This window comes from Rhipicephalus microplus, chromosome 8 (genome assembly GCF_043290135.1).
Source record: "Rhipicephalus microplus isolate Deutch F79 chromosome 8, USDA_Rmic, whole genome shotgun sequence".
NCBI lineage: Eukaryota > Metazoa > Arthropoda > Arachnida > Ixodida > Ixodidae > Rhipicephalus > Rhipicephalus microplus.
The window spans coordinates 10,940,350-10,962,938 of NC_134707.1; the positions used below are offsets into that span (position 1 = coordinate 10,940,350).

The 22,589-nt window shown below is 41.6% G+C and overlaps 1 protein-coding gene and 1 long non-coding RNA gene across 2 annotated transcripts in view; one reads left to right on the plus strand and one right to left on the minus strand.

Moving 5' to 3' along the window:
- The window catches only part of LOC119164123 (uncharacterized), a 19,219-nt gene extending 14,053 nt beyond the window's left edge, over positions 1-5,166 (minus strand). The window contains exon 1 of the long non-coding RNA XR_012885472.1: positions 5,036-5,166. This is a non-coding gene — a long non-coding RNA (uncharacterized LOC119164123). The remainder of the gene's footprint in view (positions 1-5,035) is intronic.
- Positions 1-16,340, plus strand: part of Myo81F (unconventional myosin 81F) — a 131,969-nt gene extending 115,629 nt beyond the window's left edge. The window contains exon 44 of the mRNA XM_075871023.1: positions 793-16,340. Coding sequence (XP_075727138.1) covers positions 793-1,047 — 255 coding nt within the window. The 3' untranslated portion in view covers positions 1,048-16,340. The remainder of the gene's footprint in view (positions 1-792) is intronic.
- The last annotated feature ends 6,249 nt before the right edge of the window (positions 16,341-22,589 follow it).

Sequence of the window (22,589 nt, forward strand, 5' to 3'; positions counted from 1 at the left end):
GAAGTGTGTGTGCATCCATCTGTCCATTCGTTCGTGCTTCCGTTCATCCATGCTTTCGCCCATTCATCCATTCATGCGTCCATTCTTTCTATTGCACACACTTCTATCAGACCAACACCGTCTATGAATTGAGACGAGAAGTGGTGATAAGAAGGCGTCATCTATTATACTACTCGGGAGATAATGCCTGTTACTCCTGACGCAGGACAAGGTTAGATTAAGGGGAGCTTCGCTTCTAATAATAATAATGATCCACGCACTCTATTAGGGGAATGGATCAAGAATTGGGAAACAGCAGCTGACAGAAGTTTTATGATAATTGTTTTAGTTCTGCGTTTTTGAAATACAGTTATGAGAGATGTCGTAATAAAAGGCTTCAAAACTTTTCACCACCTGTGGTTCTTTAATGTGAACCTAAATATTAGTACACAGTCCTCTAGCTTATTCCCTCCATCAAAATACAGCCATTGAAGTTGGGATTCGATGCCGGGACCTACAGGTACGCAATCGACTGAGAGAAGTTTCGATGGTTCCAATAATGCATGCATGGATTTCTGCTTTCAAATGGCCATGTGACTTTGCAAATTTGACTATTTTTGACCGGGCACTGCGTTATCATAGCCATTCACACTTCAACATTTATGTGGGGACATGATGCCCTTTTCGTGTGCCAGTGTATAGCAGCAGTCCACAGGCAAAGCCCTTTCGGCCAACCGCCGTGCTTTTCTTGTTTCATCTTTTTCTCTATCTGAATCGTTTTCTATATTTTTGTATTTCTCACTTTTTTTGTAGGCATTGCAGATTGCCGGCCTCATCAAAGACTACACAAACGTGCTCCAGATGAAGCGAAAACCCATGGAGAGAATGTGGCACACGCCACATGTCGATGCGAGTGCCACCGCCACTATGGAAGGCGGCATCCAGCAGGAGCCAGCGACTCCACAGGGGTCCGAGCCGCAGCCGATGCCACAACCCGTGGCTTCTCGGCCAGTCAGCATCCTCTACAAACCGCCTCCGCCGCTACTAGTCGGCGAGGATTTTGTCTAGGAAATTTTCGGTGGGCACATAAGGAAGAAGACCTAGGTATATACCTTTGTGTTGTACTTAACCGCGGCGAGAGTGCTCAGATATCCAACGAATTTTAGTTGGTTACGATTCCAAAGAGTAGGGAAGATGCTTATCTCGATGTCATTGCGGTGCTCTTGTAAAGGAAAGACCTTTCGAATGGATGGTTCAGGTCTTGCGGTTTACTGGACGTTCCAAACAAAAGTCCTCGCGGGTGTCTCGTGGAGCGCGAATAGGGCATATCTTCTTGGCTGACCTGTGAAGGGTTACCAACGACCTTGTTGGGGCCAGGGGTTACGAAAGGTCACCAACCTAGGTAGCCAAGGGTTACCCCAAAGGTTACCAAAGACCTTGTGGGTACGACACATCCTCCATGACGTGTATATAGGTGTAATCGTGGGGTTGTCATTTCGTGTCAGGTAGCGGGCTCAACGGGAAACTGCCTGCTGTCACTGACTGGGCAAGTGTAACAAAACACTCTGAACACAACCACGAGAGATTCGAACTACGTGTCTATCTCCTCTGTGGTGGGAATGTGCATTTCGTTGGAGCTGTTCCGCAAGCATTGTGCAACAGCTTCTGGTGGGAGGGAAAATGCATTGAGCATGTACGCTGAAATCTGCTAGACACGTGAAATCTCGGAAGCCTTGACACCACAATGCGATTGTCAGCGCTATCAATGAAATGTCACGTATAACATGTGTTCAGTGATTTTGCCTGAATATCCGTATGTGTTGTACGTGCCATCTTACATGATCATACGTGATTAATGCCTTTGAGGTAATTAGGCATACTCAGGTTGTCATCCAGCAATGTACTTCTTTTCTTCCTTTATTTTATTGAAAGATCTGCGCCGTCTTGTGCCACCTTGAGAGTGCTTGAAAGCATGTTTTCCTAAGGGTGGCGGAAGTTTTCAAAAGCAGAACATTCGAATTCGATGCCGTCTGTTTCAGTGGCTCACTGCATGCTTCTGGTTGCATATCGTTGAATTCCGCTGTGCTCGTGAATTTAGCCATTCAAAGAGGATGTGGATGGCATGTGAGCCAATCACAGCTGGCAAAATGGCAAAGTGTATAACCTGGTGGAATAGAGACAGTATTGATAGAGAAGTGCTCTTTTTATGACGTTGTAGAACACCAGCGTAATTGTACTCAATCTTTGAATTCTTTCTGCATCACATGTTTGCACAACAGTTCCTGCCAGTTACAGAATACTAATGCTATGACATTTTTTTCCTTGCTTATAATTTTATTTGAGAAGATACTTGTGATAACACTTTTTGTATGTTCGCAAGCAAATGTCTTGAGACCATGGTAAACATTAAAGTTTTAAAATTTCGTCTAGCACAATCTCATAATGTCAAATTCCTTTAATGTATTGCACAAGTTAAATATGTGCATTGAGTAGTCTCATTTTATTTTCTATTACAGCCATGACTAGGCTGTGATGGAACAAGAAATGTTTTTTGTCACACCAGTGGTTCAAGACATCTGCTTGAGGGTGTATGCATTATGTTATACAAGTAGCTTTCTCTATGAACACATTGAAATGTCACCGGTGCTAAAACCTTTGGCTATCTTTCGGTATCGCTCACATTGGGTGACGGTGACACACATTCGTTAGACTTAGCTTTCGTTTGACAGCCTCCATCTTGAATCAAGTATCCAGAATATACGTTCGATATTGTACAACATTCCCGGCTGTATGAAGACAGGCCGATCTGAGTACTAACATCAAGTAGGAAACGTTATGTTATATCTCACCGTTGCTACCAATTGCGAGGCATTCGCCGAACCTACTGCTGTCCACCAGTCATACGGAGCGCCACGGACGTCTCCAACAGGCTATGCAGATTTCTTAACTTTATTGTGAGAACTTTGAAGAAATGGGCATGTACTTTACCCATACACTTTCTGAAGGAAAGCGCAGTATCAATTATGTTTGGTTGGGAATCAATCGATGTTCCTGATCATTGAGGGTAAGACGGAACTGCTTAATTAGTAGCATATGTGTTCAAGGAGCAACGATGACCAGTTGCGGCTAGTTGGTAGCTCACGTCTGCTGCGCCTTCGAAACACTAATGAAATCAAGCAGGAGAAAAAGCTAGCATTCTGTATGCAGTCCTTCGAAGCTGAAGGCCTCTTTCACTAGAGGCGTTGCTGGTAAGGGTTGAACTGGTCGAGCGGTTGGGCTGTTCGATGGCACAGCAGAAATCTTTCACTGCCCTAACAAATGAACCTCCACAGATATGACAGAGTATACGCTCTGTTGCAGAGCTTCGTCGAATATCTTCTCTGATTTAGCAAAGCTTGAGGTGACATAATGTTTGTGTTATCCTCTGTATAAAAGCTTTTCTCTATGATTTACTGCTAGAGGAGTGACAACTTTGCAAATTAGTAGTATTGAGTTGGGTCACAAGTGTGAATCGCATTCTTCCAAGTGAATTAGGGAAGGCAAATTTCACGAAATTTTTTTGGTGCTTACATTTGAATCTTTTTTTAAACGTAGATCTACAATAATGCCAATTTTGAAGTCACATGTCTCACTTTTGAAATCAAACAACTACTACTGCAGCCGTATTAAGTTTTCCAGTTTATTGCATATTATTTTAACTAGCACGTGACTGCTAACAAAGTTTAACACGCCAAAAGCATCCTTGTAGAATTGTCGTATAGATTTATAAATTTGAAAACAAATTGAATTTATACTAACTCAGAATGGCTCAAGCGGCTTTCTTTTTACATAGCCAACATTGGCACTCAAGTCTTTCCTGAGTTCTATGGACAAAGGTGGCTCTTTGCCACCAAAATTTTTTTAGCCGTGTGCTACGGCATTCTCTTGGTGGCTCAACTTTTCTCAGCAAGTGCTTCTCAACCAAGAGTTTGTCGACGTGTAAATATAGCACGTAAAGTATTCGTAACGTCTTTCCCTCTTTGAAAAAAAAAAACTTACGATGAATGAAAGTGGCTCCGTGATTAGAGTTTTTCAGCCAGAAGGCTCGTTTTAAGCTGGTTTTAGTGCGATACTGAACAAGTAATGTATATGCATGACACAAACCGAAGATTAAAACGGTAATCAGCAGGCGACTGCAGAGTCAAGCAGGCATTGCAGAGTGCATTTGGTAATGGTATGAGTGGCGAGTCGTGAATACGGCTACATGTAGTCATCATCATCAGCCTGACTACTCTTATTAATGATGATGATGATGTTGATGGCTTCTAATATAACAAGTAAGAATATTTATTGCAGAATTTTTTTTCAGTTTTATTACTATCAAACTGGGGACGTTCAAACTATCTCCCTACTTGGAACTACTGCTTTATTTGTTTGATTCACTAGTCTCTGTAGCGATTTCAACTTGTCTTCCGATAAAGTGGGTCAAATTGGGCTGACATATTATAAACTAGTTTGTAGAAGAGAAATTTTTGAGGCCTGTAAGGTCTAATGGATAGTAACGTTGCTCTAGTATAGCTGTACCGCTGCAGCGAAAATTCATGCTGCATAAAAGCACGTACTTTATAGTGCGATAAACAAAGATCTTGTATAATGTTGTGATTAGAAGTCGGTAGACACGCATGGTATGCAACCAGTTGTGGAAACATTGTTTACACAGGCCATTTCGTCCTATACTCGCATCTGACTGGACGAGCTTTTGTTTCCGGTAAATGCAATAGTGGGTGCAATCTCCAAGTCAACCATGTAGCTGTATATTCTGACTCGCCTCTCTCAAGTTCAGCGGGGACCCGTTTGAGTATTTGTCGTTCGTAACTACGGGGTGTTTCCTGTCACACTGAGTCTTGAAGGGGCCCTCTAACACTTTTCACGACTTCATAGTTTTACACGTTTTTTAAGCTGGTTGTGTACCCTGGCGGCTTAAGAGATAAGTGCCACAAGAACGGCAGCGATAGGGCCACGCAGTGCAAAGTTATTCAGCGTAGAGATATCAAAATACAATGAAATGAATGCTCACCTTCAACTCAACTTTTGCGGGCTCACCACTGTGTCTCTCTCGTCATCTGATGTCGGAAGGGTGCCCAGTAAAATGAACTAAAAGCCCTACCGTACAGGAAGCTCGCATGACATATTGCCTGTTACGTCCAGCCTATTAAGGACGCCGTTGCGATGGTAACAAACAATGTGGCACTTGAAGAGGGAATGACCCGTGCCAAACGAGCCCGTTCGCAAACGCTTCTATAATGTTTTGTTGCTTTACTGATTTTTCTTTTTGCGATTACACATATATGTCAATGCTCTTACATTTTTTTCTTTTAGTTTCTTCAAATTGCGGCGCCCGGAGCGTCGCTAGCGCGTTTCCTCCAGAACATGGCGTTCGGTGCATTCTTTGACCAGCTTTGCAGTTTTGTAGCTGAAAAAGTCGGAGAGCTTTACTCTCTGTCGCTTTGAGTGAAAAATTAATGAAAAATTAAATTAAATATATAGTACTCTCTATTTTGATTCAATGCTGTGATCAAATTTAATATTACATTTATCCGATCATATGGCGGCAACTTTCCGACATCATTTCCGCTCGCAGTAGTTCTGGCGAGCGCCACTACGGGTTCTGCAATTGACACCGATGTTTTCAAGCGTTAAAGGGTCCCTTTAAAGCCTAACCACACGCACTCATCGCAGCGCGTCAGCGCACAGAATTTTCATGTGGCGCCGCACTTTGCGCCCTCTATCTCAATAAAAAAAGGGTGTGGCGTCGTGTCAAAAAGCCCCGTGCTGACGGGCTACATTGAGTGCGTGTGGTCAGGCTTTTACTCTGTATGGCGCGTCTTGGTTACACCAGCTTTTTCCTAGCAAACGAGCCAGTGAAGTGTTTCAAACGTATGGATATAGTGTCTTGGCCTAATCTACATTTGTCGTTTTTCGCAGCTAAAAAATCAGGTGAGCTGCATCATTCTTAATTTGACTGTCTCGTAAAGCCTAAGATCACTTATCTGCAGGAGTGATCACTCATTTTCAACAACGGTGAAAGTCTTCACTTACTTTGCTCTGTAAAAGTGCAGTTTATTCGAGCAAGCTCTCCTCATACACATTGCATAATTTTAAGTTTAGTACCATCTTGGTATATTCAAAATAATTAACCACAAAATATGTGTGAAACGTTAGATTATCATTTGGTCATCGTGCATTAAATAAGCCATAGTGCGAAACCTCTCTTGAGAGTACCTACAAAAAAAAGTTTTACAATGTTCGAAGCAAAGTATTCAATAGAGTTTGTGAGTGTCTGAACAAGTAGGATAATCTACAGAATATATTCGAGTGTCTTTCTAAGCGTGCTCACTTAAGCGGTGGTTATATTTTCTACAATGTCATTGCAGTATTTGCGTAGAAAAAATGTGAACAGCTACAAGCAGAACGCGTCTTGTAGGATAGGCGAAACTCTCTTCTTGAGAAGGTCAAGATGATTTCTTCAACTTTACAAACTAGCCTCAAGTGAAGATTCTGGCTCGGGTTCGAAGATGTAGTTAGCGGTTGTTACTGATTTTGCAGATTAAGGTTGTGCAAGGGCGAACAAGGTCATATTTACTTTTTTCGAAGGTAAATCTGACCTTCTCCTGACCTTCTTCGAAGGTAAATCGCCTCGCGGTGTGCCAGTAGATTCTTTTGTGCACGGAATACTCGTCTTCTTGTGAGTAGTAGTCATTTAGATATACTTAGTTTAGTTGTATAGTCTTACGTATGCGGTAGTCTAATGCATTTTCATAATACTGACTTTCATGTCGTTGTTAATTTTATTACCCATAATCTTACGAACTCGGGGGATGTGGCCGAGATTGAAGCCATCGAATCAATAACTGTGCCAAAAGGAGAAAATATTTCATACTCATTTTGCCATATTACGGGACGTACAAAGAAGTGTCTCTACCACAAGAAAAAACGTACCATATTTCCGTACAGTGCTAAGAAGTAGAAAATATTCTATTAAAAGTTGTGCATTTCTGTATCAAAATCTTTCATATATCTGTGCCACGCCAATTGGCGTACGTTTTCCACCGACTGATTACACGCTTTTACCTATTGCTGTTTGGTAATAGCATGATGACCTTAGAGAAAAAAAAGATGACCTTAGAGGAAAATTAAGAATATAGTAAATGTGTCAAGTTATTTGTCCATAACTCTGTTTTCCTGACTTCCACAAATTTAATTTCACTGCAACAGCACACGTGCCGGTACAGTTGCCGCACACAAGCGGATGGCAGAAGAGCGTCCCTGATATGCTCTTTCACCCTGCGCTTGCATTCGGCAGGTGTCCGTCACGTGTGGTGCAGCTGTGCGAATAGCGTATGTACCGAGCGTAACTTTTGAAAATTCCTCTTCGTTCAGTTTTGTGTGACCTGACAGCACACCTTATATAACCGTATATAACTGTCTTAATTTTTTTTTGCAGCTGGCATGTTTACGGCTATCTTGATGCATTCAGAAACGTCGGTACAACAGTGGTTTCAATCGTGCTGCTTAACATCTTCAGAGTATTATATTCCACAATGCACACCATCAATATTACTTATGCGGTCACATTTCATGTTCTTTATGTGAGGGAGAGGCGATGATAAAACAAATAGGTCACAGAAAAATGTGCATCACTTTACGCTGCATCTGCTATCTCATCAGTTGATGTTTTAATTGTTTGATCTTGTGTACTAAGATTAATATGCAAAACATTGTCTGAATGCTTATCATTACTTGTAACTTCATTCTTCCAAGTGTAGTTCACGTAGCTATCAGCATTAAATGTTTTATATTTTAGATCACAATTCTTTCAGATGATTCGTAGGCCGTATCTCTGCCTTTTTTTTTTTTCAGTTTTCCCAAGTACACAGTGGATTTATATAGAGCACGTTTAACTCAGCCGAATGATATTTGATGATTAACTGTGTGTGGTATTCGTTAAATTTTTCGCAGAATACAGAATGTATGAAAAGTTATGTTTTGCTTCGAAGTCACATTTATGCATCACATTTGCAAAATACACATAATTCTAGTATATATATGTTAAGATATGGTGTAATTTCTGTGCACCTCATATTCACATATCGTTTTCAAATTTAATTCTGCCGGCATCAAATCGTACAAAATTGCGAAAAGACGTCATAGAATCCCCTTTGCAGTGTTCTCGTCTATCAATCGGCGAAATGCGAAAGTCTCGTGTTTGTCGGCTGTGGTACTTACAAAGGCGATAAAAATAGCCCACGGATTTATCACGCAGTGGTTCAGCACTTTGTCAAAAGTTAGCGATAACACCCGTGAAACTTATAATTACTCATAATTGCTCAGAATATCATTCTTAACAAGCGCATGACATTCCTCGATAGTACGAACACTTGGCCAAATATTACATCATTTATTAGAACAGCTAAGACATCTTGACAACTTTTTTCTTTCTTTTTTTTTTTCATTAGCACCGTTTATAGTTTTAGCTTTCACTTCGCACCAGTCTTTCCAGTGGTGAGGGAACAGCTTTTGTGGCAGACCGAAGCCATTAACGAATGATTTCTTGCTCAAGTCCTTACAGGAGGTGCTGCATCAATAAAACTATCCGTGTGGTATCATCCAACATTGCTCCCTATCCCGAGCATATCAACGTAACATTCGTGTGCAGAAAAGAAAACGACACGTCAATTATTTCTCTGCAGTGTGGGGTGTTTGAACCGTAACGGGATTATGCATTCCAGTGCCAGAGCTTGTGTGTCAGAAAAGAACAGGTTGTGAGTTTGGAACTCAATGGTTTTTAATGCACCTTTTCTATCTCATTCAGAAACCATGAGTGAAAAGGTTCAGTATTGCAAGACGCGAAGGAAAAAGAAAATTTTGGCTTTTTTTGGCTGAGTTTTCATGAATATATGTGATATTTTTTTCCGTTCGAGTGGAATTCGATTATCTGGTATATACATAACGAAGAAATTGCTTCTAGGAGTGGTACAACTAGAAGTGGCTATGTACATAACAGGCTTGCAAGTGGAATGTGCAGCATATTTGTCTGTATGCATCAAAAACCACATTGCTTCATTTATATGAAGTTCTGCATTCAGGCGATCTGTTAAGTTGATCAGATTTGGCATGGTGAACTTTCTTTGTATTGCTGAAGTCCTGACTTCTCATTTTTCTGATATTGCAGTGTGTGTATTCATGCCTACCTGCCGCCTGAAATTTAGTTTGCTCCAGAAAATGCATAAGTTAATTTAATGTCAATATGTCTCTGACTCGATAGTTTTTAAATCAGCTGTATTTTCTTATCATTCCACCGTTGCTCTAAATGAGTAATGTCAGAGAAAGGAAAAAAATATGTGTAGCGTCCCAGTAATTCCCGTGTGGAGGCTTATGCACCATATTCAACTACTCGTACACATAACGTATATCCAGAGGACATGAACCTAAACAGAACAGAACAGAATTTATGTAGCTAGTTTTATTTCGGCTATTTGTCGTTGCACAACAGTACATGCACTATTGACACCTGGATGCTAGACAAAAGAATCATCCTGCTAAAAATTTTTTCACTGTGTTTTGTACGCTTCTTGTATATGTTTTTTGTGCACTCTTTATAAGAAGGAAACATATTAGTTGTGGTAAATATTTATTGATTGGTGTTACCTGTTCACGACTTAAGCTGCCGAAGACTCCAGTAATCACTTTAACCACTCGGGTAGTGAAGAGATAGAGTTTTTAATTGTTCAAATGAATTCACACTAACCAGGCCTTAATCATATGTTCGTTGATCATTTATCTCCTATCTTGATTTCATATGCAAGGTGAATACGAATGTGTCATCTTGAATAGAGATAACTTTATATGCACTCTCTTACTTTGGTACGTATGTGTACATATTCCTGCATGTGGTGCTTTTTTTACAATATTATTCGGTGCTGTTGTTCATCAGCCTTTTTTGAAATATCAATTCATATATATGTGAAAACCGCATTTTGACTTCGGTTTGATTGGTTTGGTAATGTACTCGTGAACTGTATTATGTCATGTGGTGCCTCAACAAAAAATGAGTTCGATGCCCCAACACGTGTTTAAAAGCACTCCACCTTGCCAGGTTATTGTGACCACTGGCCTCTTTGGCAGCTTGCCTCTCATAATTTGTCATGTCTATTGCTGATGACTGTGTAGTATCCTAATTGCATCAACACTTGAGTTTTGATAGCAATGAGGCCTGCTGTGCCATTGTACTAGAAAAGGAAAGATACTATGTAAACTGAACAGAAACAAACCTGTAAAAAAAATCCTGCGTCAGTTCTTGTACATATATTTATTATATCATCTCTCTCACTGAGCACACGAGCAAAGCGCATTCTTTATTTTACGGTAGGTGTTTGCGAGTCGAGAGAACCGTTTCTGTATCACGAAGGCTCGACTACATCACAGCTATGTCATGACTACGTCACGGCCTATGTTTTGCCCCGCGTAATCAGCTTCATTCGCTTGTTGCGGCTAAGTTGGGTGTCGTGTTTTGTAAGCAAGCAATCACGCAAAGCACGTTCGCGTTCTTGATAAAAAAAAAAGTTGGTCAAAGTGTGAGGTGTAAAAGGGAAACGGGGATTTGGGGAGCCGAAACTTGTGTCATGTGGGCCGGACCTAATATATCGACAAAGAACCAGCTCACATACACTGTCTGATGAAAGAAACAAATTGTGTTCACGACCTTTGCAAAGAGCTTTTCACGTGGTTGTTGATGTTTCTTTTCTTTCTTTGTCACCTTGTTCTGTAAATAACTTGGGTGAAGCGGAGTCGGTGCACGACAGCACGACACCCACTCTTCGATATCACGCATTTCCTCTCGTGGTAGTCTCATATCCTGGATACTTTAAACGTAAATGAAGTTGACCATATTTGAAATGGCCACTATTGTGCATGATACTCATGTGTACACTTTGCTTTCTGTTTGTGCGACGCAAAGCTTAGCACCTTAGTGATGGTCAGTAGGAGTCTATGCGCAGCATTTGGGGGTAAGTTATCCAAAACATCAGACAGTATTTTTGCTATGACTTCATAGCTAATGGGCCTATGTGCTCGATTCTGTCCGTGATGCACACTGTTCTATCTAGTGCTCTTTCATTAAATCAAGTGGCCGTACACAAGGCTGCCATATTTTATAGTGTAATTGACTGTATCTGTCGAAAAAGAACTAAAAATGGCCTCTAATTAACTGCATATTGTCACGTACTCACGCTCGCCATACCTAGTAGTCAAGTGGCAATATGCTTAACTGGGACAGCGCCGAAACAGAGCAAAACACGCGATTATCATAGGTTGGTCATTGGTTGCATATGCTTAACAGTAATGGTGCCAAAACTTAACGAATGAAACTGGCTACACGCAGAATGTACGTCAGGTAGTATAGGAGACCACGGGCTAGATTAAACACAGGGGACGACGAAGTGCACTTCTGTTTATCCACTGTTGAATAGAAACAGCACGAAACACTGATTACCATCTAGCTATCGTGAGACACGATGCGTTACATGAGCCGATTTCGTTCTGCAACCACCTGTGTTGGTGCTGCTGTCGTGTTCGAAGTGAGCCTTGGCACGGAATGCTCTCTTTATTCACAGATCTTCAGATGGCGACTCAAAAAAGCTCAAGATACTTCGCTCGTCCGAGACATAAACAAACTGCGCATAACAAGCCTGTTGACTGTTGCTAGAGTCATGCTACTGGGTTAGTATTTCTGTAATGGTGTTAGAAAAGGGTTGCACCTGAGCGGCAACAGCTCAAACTGCGCGTACTTCTGCTCTGAGTGTACAAAAGTGTTCGTGATGCACTATGCTTGCTATGGCTGCAGTGTCGACAAATTGTTGTTTACCCTGGTGTGTTTTTTATCATTGTATGTGAAATTGAAAAGGCTACTGTAGAGGGCGCCATCATCAAGCGCTTGTGCATAGGTCGCACTACTTTCTTCGGGGTCGGTTTTATAACCTATCTCCCGAAGAATTATGCAAACTTGCTCGTTGTACACACTATGATTTTTCACGTGTTTGCTTTCTTTGTAGAAGGTTCAGCTGATCGCTGTCAATTTGTTCTCTCTAAATGTGTGTTCACTGTTTGTTCAATTGCACTTTGTTCGCTTCGTTAAGTTGGGCTCTGACCGTAGCCAGTAAGACAGTACGAGATCACACTGTAGTGTTTATCTAGGAAATGAGGCTAGATTCTGCAGCCCGATAGGCAGTGCGACGCAATCGGGCTGCACAATCTAGCATTTTGTAAACAAGCTCTACAACGTAATTTCTTATACTGTTTTACGCTGTTGGAACGTACTGTAGTACAGTTTGCAGATCGGAATGGTAGGCTGCGCCTCCTGGCGTCTTAAATGTTCTTCTGTTTCTCAGATTTCATGATAGTGTAAACTTAATTCTGACACTGACCGTACATTTGCAACTATATTGTGACAAGAACAAGAACAGGCTGTTTATGTTTTCACATTTTCTTTGCATTTTTTTTTTCACTGTAGAATTTTGTGGTGGTGTTTTTTATTGTCGTGTTATACTTTGAAGCTTTTTCGTAAAAGAGAGGTGTCACCCAAGGCCAAGAACACACGGCAACATGTCTGGAATGATTGTGGTATCGCATTGCTAATCGCTCAGTTTTTTACTTCTTATTGTTCACAGGGGTTCGTACTTGAGACATGCTTCGCATTGGGGTGTATTTAGGGTGTTAACTAGAACTGTGACGTATTGTATGCTATTAACGCTTGCTTCTCATTATCGTGCAGGCACAGAACAGTGCTCCGCAATATTGCAGCTGCGCATGCGTAATGCGCAGAAGAGTTGTGAGATGTAATGATCTCGGCGGGGAGTTCAGTTTATGCTGACCACTACAGATCAGTTACATACCTAGCTTAGAGACACATTCGGCGAAGGTCTGCAAACAAAATCCTTTAGTCAAAACCCACATCTTGAAAAAATCCACTACCACGCTATCCGATTCTTTTACATATTCGCTACATTTCTCGGAGTACGACGGTGGCTAATTAACAAAGATTTGGTAACGGCATAATTCTTAATCTAAGGGCGTATGTCCAATTTGCTGAGGCAAACTTTTTACGGGTTGATGCAGTAACTATAAGCAAGCGAAATTGTCTTGCTGAATGTGCTGACGTTTCAGGTAGTACTTTATTAAAGTATTTTGACATCGATGCTGCAGTACAAATGCTAGTTATTGCATGCAAGTCTCTTTTCACGTAAACTATTTACGTAATTCACACAACGTTGAAAGTTTAAATGCCTGATTCCTATTTTATCTAAATTTTTTGCATTTGTATCTTGCTGGCAAGAATGGGCATGATTCGACATAAATTTTCTACTGTTTTGGTGAGAATGATATGGATATTGAAGTGCTCTGTCCCAGCTACTGAGAGAAAATGTTTCATACTATCTTCACTGTTCTGTGCCTGCGCGTACTTTGCAAAGCGCCCAGACCTTCTGGACTGCCTCGTGGAAAAACAAAACTACAGCCTCATCTCCAAAACTAGAACTCCTCGAGCTAACCTGTTGTGAGTTATTGGTCAGGCAATAGCTTACATTGTACCACAGTAAGCCAGCCATTAGGTCAGCCAATAATAATCAGCCAATAGCTCACAATACACCTATTGATCTCAGTATACCCCAGTTGTAAAATATTACAAGCATTGGCGAGGAAACGTAAAGAAATTTGGAATCTGAATAATGTAAATGCACGCATTGGCAACTGTTTCTGGGCTAGTTCCTACCCAGCTATTTGGTTCAAGCATGCCTATTTCCTGCCATTAACAAATGTAACATTAACACTAGTACTCGTGCACAACACGAATGCTCAACAGCAACTGTTTTATAGCAGTTTTAAGCAAACGACCTTAACCACAAGTAATAACATCAGCGCATGCACGATTCAAATGGTCACAGTCTTGCTTTTACCAAACTGATTTACACAATAAGTTACTCAAAGACATTGGTCTTGACTGTTGGTCGTGAAAGATGATTGTATGTTTTTGTTGTTCTGTTTTATTTTTTTGCAATTTTATATTAACTTGTATATGCCAACAGGAGGTTCGCTGTTAACGAAGTGCTTGTAAGCCTTGTGTTTACTGAAATTAACTTGTGTTTATGTGTGCAAGGCTGTGACTGTCGTTGTTGGACACTTTCACTCTGATTCACGCATGCGCAGACGCGATCACTTGGGGCTGTAAGTCCTCTTACACTTCCTGCTGTTCTTTGGGAGCGCTCTGAACGTGGTTCACCTATGCGGTTTGATTTTTCACAGTAATAATTTTAAATAACAGAATGGAAGGGATTAACAAATTTATCTTGCGATGAGTAGTGGGGTGCTGATATCTTTATTTCTACCAGAAAAAAAAAAATGGGGGAGACCAGTGCAGAGACTGGTTGCGCTATTTCAGAGGAGTTCGGGATTCTTTGGGATACCGCAGCCTCCACAATGCGCTGGATGAGCGTGAGAGTGAGTGGGGTGACTTCCCTGGGAAACAGGTGGAGTTCTTACCCACATCTCGAAGATGAGGCTTTTTGCAATGTACACCGTTTTTCTACGTAGCAGTCCAGTGATGCTTAGAATGATTGCTCACAAATAACACTAGGTGGTGCTGCTAAAGTAGTTTTTTTTTCTGTTAATTGTCGCTGCTCGCTCGAACTGGTGCTGTAGTCACATTCGCTTGGCGAATGCCTTCTGCGGGCAACCCTTGCTCACTTTCAAAATCTGTGTGGGATAACATTGTGGTTGTGTTACACCCAAACCTGAAACACATCGAACCGGAACTGTGGTGTGATAGAAGAGCACACCACTATAACGTTCAGCCATCGAGTACTTCGGGTGTCAAGGGTTTGAACTTGAAATCAACACGTATGCAAAATATTTCTTTTTTTTTTTTCTACAGGAGAACTAGGTAGTTTTGTTGAACATACTTTTTTATAAATGTGAAGCCAGATTTATTTCTTGGTAGCGAACTGGTTGTTCATTGCAATATTGACACACCAGAGTGCAGGCGAAATTAGTATGGAGGGTTACATATAATTTTCATTCATGGCCCATAAATTCTAATAGTTGTCAAGACATTTTATTTGTCAAAGGACATACCAAAAATAGCTTATATGTGATCATATATTAACAACTTTTACGATCACTTCCATTGGCTTATGAACAACTTTCCAACATGTTGTTCTCATTCAGGTTTATTCCTTGCCTTGCCACTATGACGTCATAAGGCTGTCACGTAAATATTTCACAGAACCATTAACTATTAATAAACTGTATTACTAGTCCTAAAGAATACTAATTCTATTTATAAACTCAAGTAATATCGGTGTAAACTACTATTAGGGCAAGTTAGGGCCTACATTGCATCTCCTGCAGTAATTGTATTAGTAGGCCTTTGAATGAAGATTAGTGTTACACATCATACTGTACTGCCTTGTACTTGCTAAATCAAGTCTGGATGGGCGCGTGGGACAAGTGAAGGTGCGCTGGGGCTCTCAAGCTGGCATGCCAACTCGGTGAATGGTGCAAGAATTATAGGACAAGCACTAGCGTTTCCCAAAGAAACGTCATGTCTGTTTTAATTTCTCATAACCTGTGCCTCTTTTATAACACCATGAATATGCAGGTACTGCTTTGTTCTGAACTTTATTAGGTGCAAGCGCTGCAGTTGCAATGGCAACACCAAATTAATTCGTCAACATGAAAAAAAAGTAGCCTCCCACTTGGAAAAAGCCAAAAAAATGAAAAAAAGCAACTTCATTATGAGCTGTCACAGAAACGCAAAGATAGTGACACATGTAGCAGTTGTATTAAGGCTATCAGCTTGAGAAACAAGTAGTTTGTATACCTCTATTGTGGCTGATGCGACGTGGTTTATAGCGCACAAAGATTTTGTGTCTACAATGTCAAATCGTGTGGAGATTTATAACTGTACAGAATATTGCAAATTTTCTTTTTGTTTTCCTTTGGAGCAGCTGCAAATGTCGCTCTCTATTTGTTTGTTTGTTCAATGTCTATTTTTTCTTCTCCTAACTGAAGGAAAACCATGAAACATACAAAAAAATGTAAGAGCGATCGCGAAACAATTGTACACTGCATGCCAAACATTGTCACATGTACTTAACAGGAAATGTGGAAGAAGAAGAAAAATATGTCTGTACAAGACCTGTGGTTCGGTGAACTGTTCAACCTAGTCAAGTGAAGATTTGCACCGTTACGGAAGAAAAATGGTGTTTTGATAATTATATATATATATATATATAAAATATATATACTTAATAAACAGCTTGTGAAATTTACGGACGTGCGTACTCATCTGTTTCTTATTTATTACCGAGTTTCTTGCTCATAAGCTGGTGCAGAGCTGTGCATACGGTATTGCGATGGTGAGAGGTGGTTGAGGGTGAACTTGCGAGGGTGAGAGATGGTTGCGGGTGAAAGAGCGGACACTCCCGCAGGGCCTTGCGGCCGAGATTCTGCGCTGCTTCCAAACGAGCAGATAATCAGACCCAATATGTCTCCAGCATAAATAAAACAAAACAAAGAAATGCTCTTTCTGATGCTGGGATTTGAACTTGCACCCTCATGCTCCGAAAGCGAGTGTCTTTCCACTAGGCAACTCACTTTTTTTTCTTTCTTTATTGACCACTAGGCTACTCACCCATGCTTCAACGAAGGGATTACATCTACATCCACGCGAATTCTTTGTAAAACCACGTGAATGTGTACCCTTGGTGCAAAACTAATGCAACAGAACAACACTTCTTAGTCAGACTTCACTGATTTTTGTGGTAGCGCATTAAACGTCCTCAGCAGTACACGATGCAGAGTCGGAATATAAAATTGCACTACTCAATAAGTTTTTTTATTCCAAAAAAATTAATGCCAAGCTTGGGTCTCACTTGTGCTCCTCAGGTGGCTACTACGGGTGTTGATGAACGAATAGAAGCAAGAGGGGGCACGCGATCGAACTCTTAGCAGTTGTTCGGACCCTTCCTCAAAATGAAAGCAATGTAAGATTCAATCGTCGATTGGATGATTCTTCTGACACATTGGGGACGGCTCTAAGCTCTCCCATAGTAGAGTACCCTGTGCTCTAAATCGTTACCCCCTTTTTCTAACCCCCCCCCCCCCTCGAATGGACACTTTTGATGGAAGTATATTTTACTGTGCCCGTCGAGACCCCGGGCTAGGGTACCACAGCTTTCACACGAAGTTTCGTGGTGTTCTTTTGCATTAAGCGAGCGGGGGCCAGCGTGTGCAGCAGTGACTGTGCAGTTCTTGCGGTGTCTGCATGTTGTGCGCTCTTTCGCCGGGATGGTTTACGGCATACTTAAAGACCGGCCGAGTTCAGCAGGATTCCTTCATGCTCCGAAAGAGTAAAGGTGAGCATACGATTTGTGTTCGGAGACAAGCATTGATAGCTTCATTGCAGTACCGTAAAGAACGTGATATTGTGGTTAATGTCACTGTTACTTGAAACAATGGAATTAAAGCACTCTTAGTTCAAAGTGGCTCTGCAACGCTTTTTGAGTTCGATCAGAAAGCGCTGCCGATCCGTAGTCGAGGATCGCGAAAACACGTGAGCCAAATAGGGGCACAGCACGCACCCTGAAATTCAGAATAAATTCTCGAAGTCAGCAAAAGATTATTTTCTCTTCTCTCGACAAATGACGCTATAAGCTCAAAAATCTCTTTTCAAAGCCGTTGGCTGATTTGAGCATGGCGCATTCTATCGATACAGGGGCCGCCGCGACTTGTCTGCGCACGATAGCACTGAAAAATCTGCGCATTCTGTGCAGATTTTTCAGGTGCAGTCTAGCCCGACCGTGTCTTTAACAAAGTTGCGCTGCTAGTTATGACGCAGTTCTCGAATAGCTTATGCTAAAGCAATGCCTCCTCTATTTAGATGCCTGCCGCGTAAGAACAAAAGCTGCTACATTCTTTCGATCCTTCATTTTTGATTGGATGGATGGATGTGCCTGTACCCTTTAGATCGGCCGGCGGCTAACGCCACCTAGCCGTAATACTTAGTGAACTAATTGTTAGATTTATCTCTTTTTTTTTTCCTTTAAATAGTGAAGTTGAGGACTGGCACTTTGCAGTGAAGGGTTTAATTATCACTCGCGCCTTGACTTTAGCCACCAGTCAGATAACCTTCTTCTAGTTAATTCTACCCGCCTAAAGTCTATTTTGCCCTCCCTGTCCATAAACTCCAGTGCTTTGAAAAACTCTGCGCCATCATACTGAACTATAGGGTGAAACCCTTTACAGAACATTATCAAGTATTCGGAAGTTTCCTCCACATCTTCTCCACATGCACTGCATACCGTGTCTACCCCTTCGTATTTGGCTCGATGTGTCTTGGTTCGCAATACTCCCGCCCTGGCCTCAAACAGCGGAGAACTACCCTAAGTATTATCATAGATCCTTTCCTTGGCAATATCCTGCTTAAAAGTTCGGTATATCTCCAGTGCGGACTTCTTCATCCTGTCGGCTTAATGTCGGTCTTTAGCGTCGCCTGTGGCTAATGGTGCAACAGCTCGACATTTTGCATAGCCTTCAAAACAGTCGTGTATAGTTGCAGATCTTGAATAACTTTCGACTGACGCGCCCCTAGGGACCACAAAAAAAAACGCCGTAAAAATGATGATGATGATGATGATGATGATGATGATTAAAGGCTTCCTCTTTGAATCGGGGTGACGGCATGCGCCATCTAGCCTACCTTAATAGTTCGAGTTTAAATTTTGTCCCTCAACTCTGATGTCTTTTTAATTTTGTCCAGCCGCTACTCTTGGTTGGGATGTTATTTTATCGACTTCTCTGCTTTTCCTCCACCAATACTCCAGCCGCTGCTTAGTAATACCTACTGCTGACCAGTTAATGCTTCCATCAACCGCGAAGCCCAGCGCCTCAGAAAGTGTGACCTTCCCCCATTTCTATCCGGCTGAATCTTTTGGCATTCCATGACTATGTGGTCGATTGTTTCTTTCTTTATGCCACATCCAACACATTTCTCATCCTGTGACGAATATTTGCTCCTGTAAGTTAGAGTTCTCAAGCAGCCAGCCCGCGCCTCAAAGAGCAACGCACTACCTTTATTGTTGTCATAAAAGTTCTCTTTCCGGATCTCTTGTTTGCTTGCCTTGTAGATTCCCAGCGATCCCTTCTTTTCCATCCTCTCTTTCCACATGAGCGTCTCTGTTTCCCTCACTTGCTTTTTAACTGGCCCCCTTTGCTTATTTGCCGCGGTCAAGTTGGATGGATGGATGGATGGATGGATGGATATGGCTGTACCCTTCAGATCGGGCGGCGGCTAACGCCACCTAGCCGTAATACTTAGTGAACTAACCATTACATTTATCTTTTTTTCCTTTAAATAATGAAGTTGAGGATTCGTACTTCGCAGTGAAGGGTTTAATTTTCACTCGTGCCTTGACTTTAGCCACCAATCAGATAACCTCCTTCTAGTTAAGTCTACCCGCTTAAAGTCTATTTTGCCCTCGCTGTCCCTAAATCCCAGTGCTTTGAAAAACTCTGCGCCATCATCCTGAACTATAGGGTGAAGCCCTTTACAGAACATTATCAAGTGTTCGGCAGTTTCTTCTTCCTCTCCACACGCACTGCATATTGTGTCGACCCCTTCGTATTTGGCCCGATATGTCTTGGTTCGCAGTACTCCCGTCCTGGCCTCAAACAGTAGAGAACTACCCCGAGTATTATCATAGATCCTTTCCTTGGCAATTTCCTGCTTAAAAGTTCGATAGATCTCTAGTGCGGACTTCTTAATCATGCCCATTTTCCACATGTCAGTCTCCGTTTCCTTCACTTTCTTCTTAACCGATAGTTCTTTTTGGTTTGCCCACCTGCTGTTTTCTAAGTATTTACCAGTCAACTTCCTTGTTCACTTCCTCCATTTTGTATCCACATTGTTCATGTACAAGTAGCTGAAAACCTTCCTAGCCCAACGCTCCTCCTTCATTTCTCTCAATCGCTTCTCAAATTTTATCTTGCTGCTAGCTTCCCTGCCCTCAAATGATGTCCATTCCATATCACCTTGTACTCCCTGATTTGGTGTATTCCCGTGAGCTCCTAAAGCAAACCTACCTATTCCACGTTGCTTAATTTCTAATCTTGCTTGAACTTCTGATCTCATGCACAAGACCGCATTGCCGAACGTCAGCCCAGGAACCATGACCCTTTTCCATATTCCTCTCACAACATCATACCTATTGTAATTCCACAGTGCCCTATTTTTCATGACTGCTGCATTCCTGTTACCTTTAGTCGTCACGTATATTTCGTGTTCCCTCAGATACTCGGTCCCATTGCTTATCCATACGCCCAGATATTTGTATTTATCTGTCATCTCTAGCGTGACCTCCTGTATTCTAAGCTCACTACCTTCGTTGTCATTGAAAATCATGACTGCTGATTTTTCCCTACTGAATCTAAAATCTAACCTATCTCCCTCATTACCGCAGATGTCCATCAATCTCTGCAAATCTTCCTTGTTGTTGGCCATTAGCACTATATCATCTGCGTACATTAATGCCGGTAGTGCCTGATCAATAAGTTTTCCTTGTTTGACTAAAGAGAGGTTGAAGCCAAGTCCACTTCCCTCTAATTTTGCCTCTAATCCTTGTAGGTACATCATGAATAATAAAAGTGACAGGGGGCACCCCTGCCTAAGCCCCCGTTTTACCTCTGCAGGCTTGGATACCTGTTTTTCCCACTTTATAACTACCTTGTTACCTTTATAGACACCCTTTAAAAGATTAGTGACTACATGATCCACACCTAGTGTGTCCAGTATTCCCCACAATTCCTCTTGAACCACGCTATCGTACGCTCCCTTGATATCCAAAAATGCTAGCCACAGGGGCCTGTGTTCTTTTTCTGCTATTTCGATGCACTGCGTCAGTGAGAACAGATTGTCTTCCAACCTCCTGTGTTTCCGAAACCCATTCTGCAGTTCCCCCAGCACCCCCTCATCCTCTATCCACGCCTGCAATCTTTCCTTTATAATCTGCATCGCCAGCCTGTAGACCAGGCTGGCGATGCAGATATATGGATGGATGCTATGAGCGTCCCCTTTATAACGGGGTGGTGACAAGTATGCCACCAGGCTCGACGAAAAAAAAAATCTTTTTTCTTTTTGTTTTATGTTGGCCTAATGCCTCTACTTCGATAAATTCTATCTTAATGGAAAAAAGGTAAATTTTCAGCTTAAGTTCTCTGCCATTTACGGCACACTGTCCATATTTTATTTTTCCAATATTTATTTTTGTCCTTTCTCTCTAATTTTCTGCCACCAATACTCTAACCGTCTCTTACTTATTTCAATCGCGGGTGTGTTCAGCTTTCCATTGTTGTCCCTAAAACCCAAGGCTTCCTGTAGGCTCGTGCCCAAACGTACATCTGGGTGGATATCTCCACATTCAATCAGAACATGCTCCGCCGTTTCCTTATCTTTCCCGCAGCATGTGCATTGTTCTTCTTCTTTACTGAATCTTGCTTTATAACTACGCGTTCTAAGGCAACCCGATCTCGCTTCAAACAGTAAAGCGCTTCCCCTTGAATTATCGTAAAATGCCTCCCTCCTTATTTCATTTTTGCCCTTTCGGTAGTTACTCAAAGCCGGTTTTTTCTCCATAGCTGCCATCCAGTAAATCCTCTCCGCCTCCCTGACTTTTCCCTTAACGCTCTTTGTTGACATATGGCTCACAATACCAGCCGTATATTTACTAGTGAGTCTTCTAGTTCTTTTCTATATATATATTTCTTTTCTATATATATATATATATTCTATATATATATATACTTTTCCCTTAACGCTCTTTGTTTCCCTTAACGCTCTTTCCCTTAACGACTTTTCCCTTAACGCTCTTTGTTGACATATGGCTCACAATACCAGCCGTATATTTACTAGTGAGTCTTCTAGTTCTTTTCTATATATATATTTCTTTTCTATATATATATATATATTCTATATATATATATATATAGTTCTTTTCTATATATATATATATTTAGTTGGTTGCGAGCGCCACTGCGCGGCGCTTGCTCAAAACTGAAGGCAGGACGACCATAGAGAATTTCTCTATGGGACGACTCCGCTGGCAACACGAGCCATTTGTCAAGCATCTTAATAATGGAGGCGTTGGCTAGCAGGCTTAGCGTTTGCGTACGAATATCATATGAGTTTTCAAATAGCGTTTGGCCCCTCAAACGCTGACGCACGCTCGCCGGAAAGGAGCTTTAAAGACATTGAGGCCCGCACGCTATTTTGAACTTCTTGCGGCCTATAAAGTTTCCTAAAATTAACTATAGGGGACTTCGGCGCTGCGATCGTTCAGCGACACGGCTTTGTTCATTGCTGTTTCTGTTTTATTTCGAAAACGAAGAACATACTTCTCTATGTTTCGTAAAAAAGGAGTGCTTTTGTGACCCGATTTGATATGGTAGGCTCTAACAGAATAAGGAGGTGAAGTGCCATCACTGAACAGTTAAAGCTAAAACTAACGCCGGTGTTCTAAAACGTT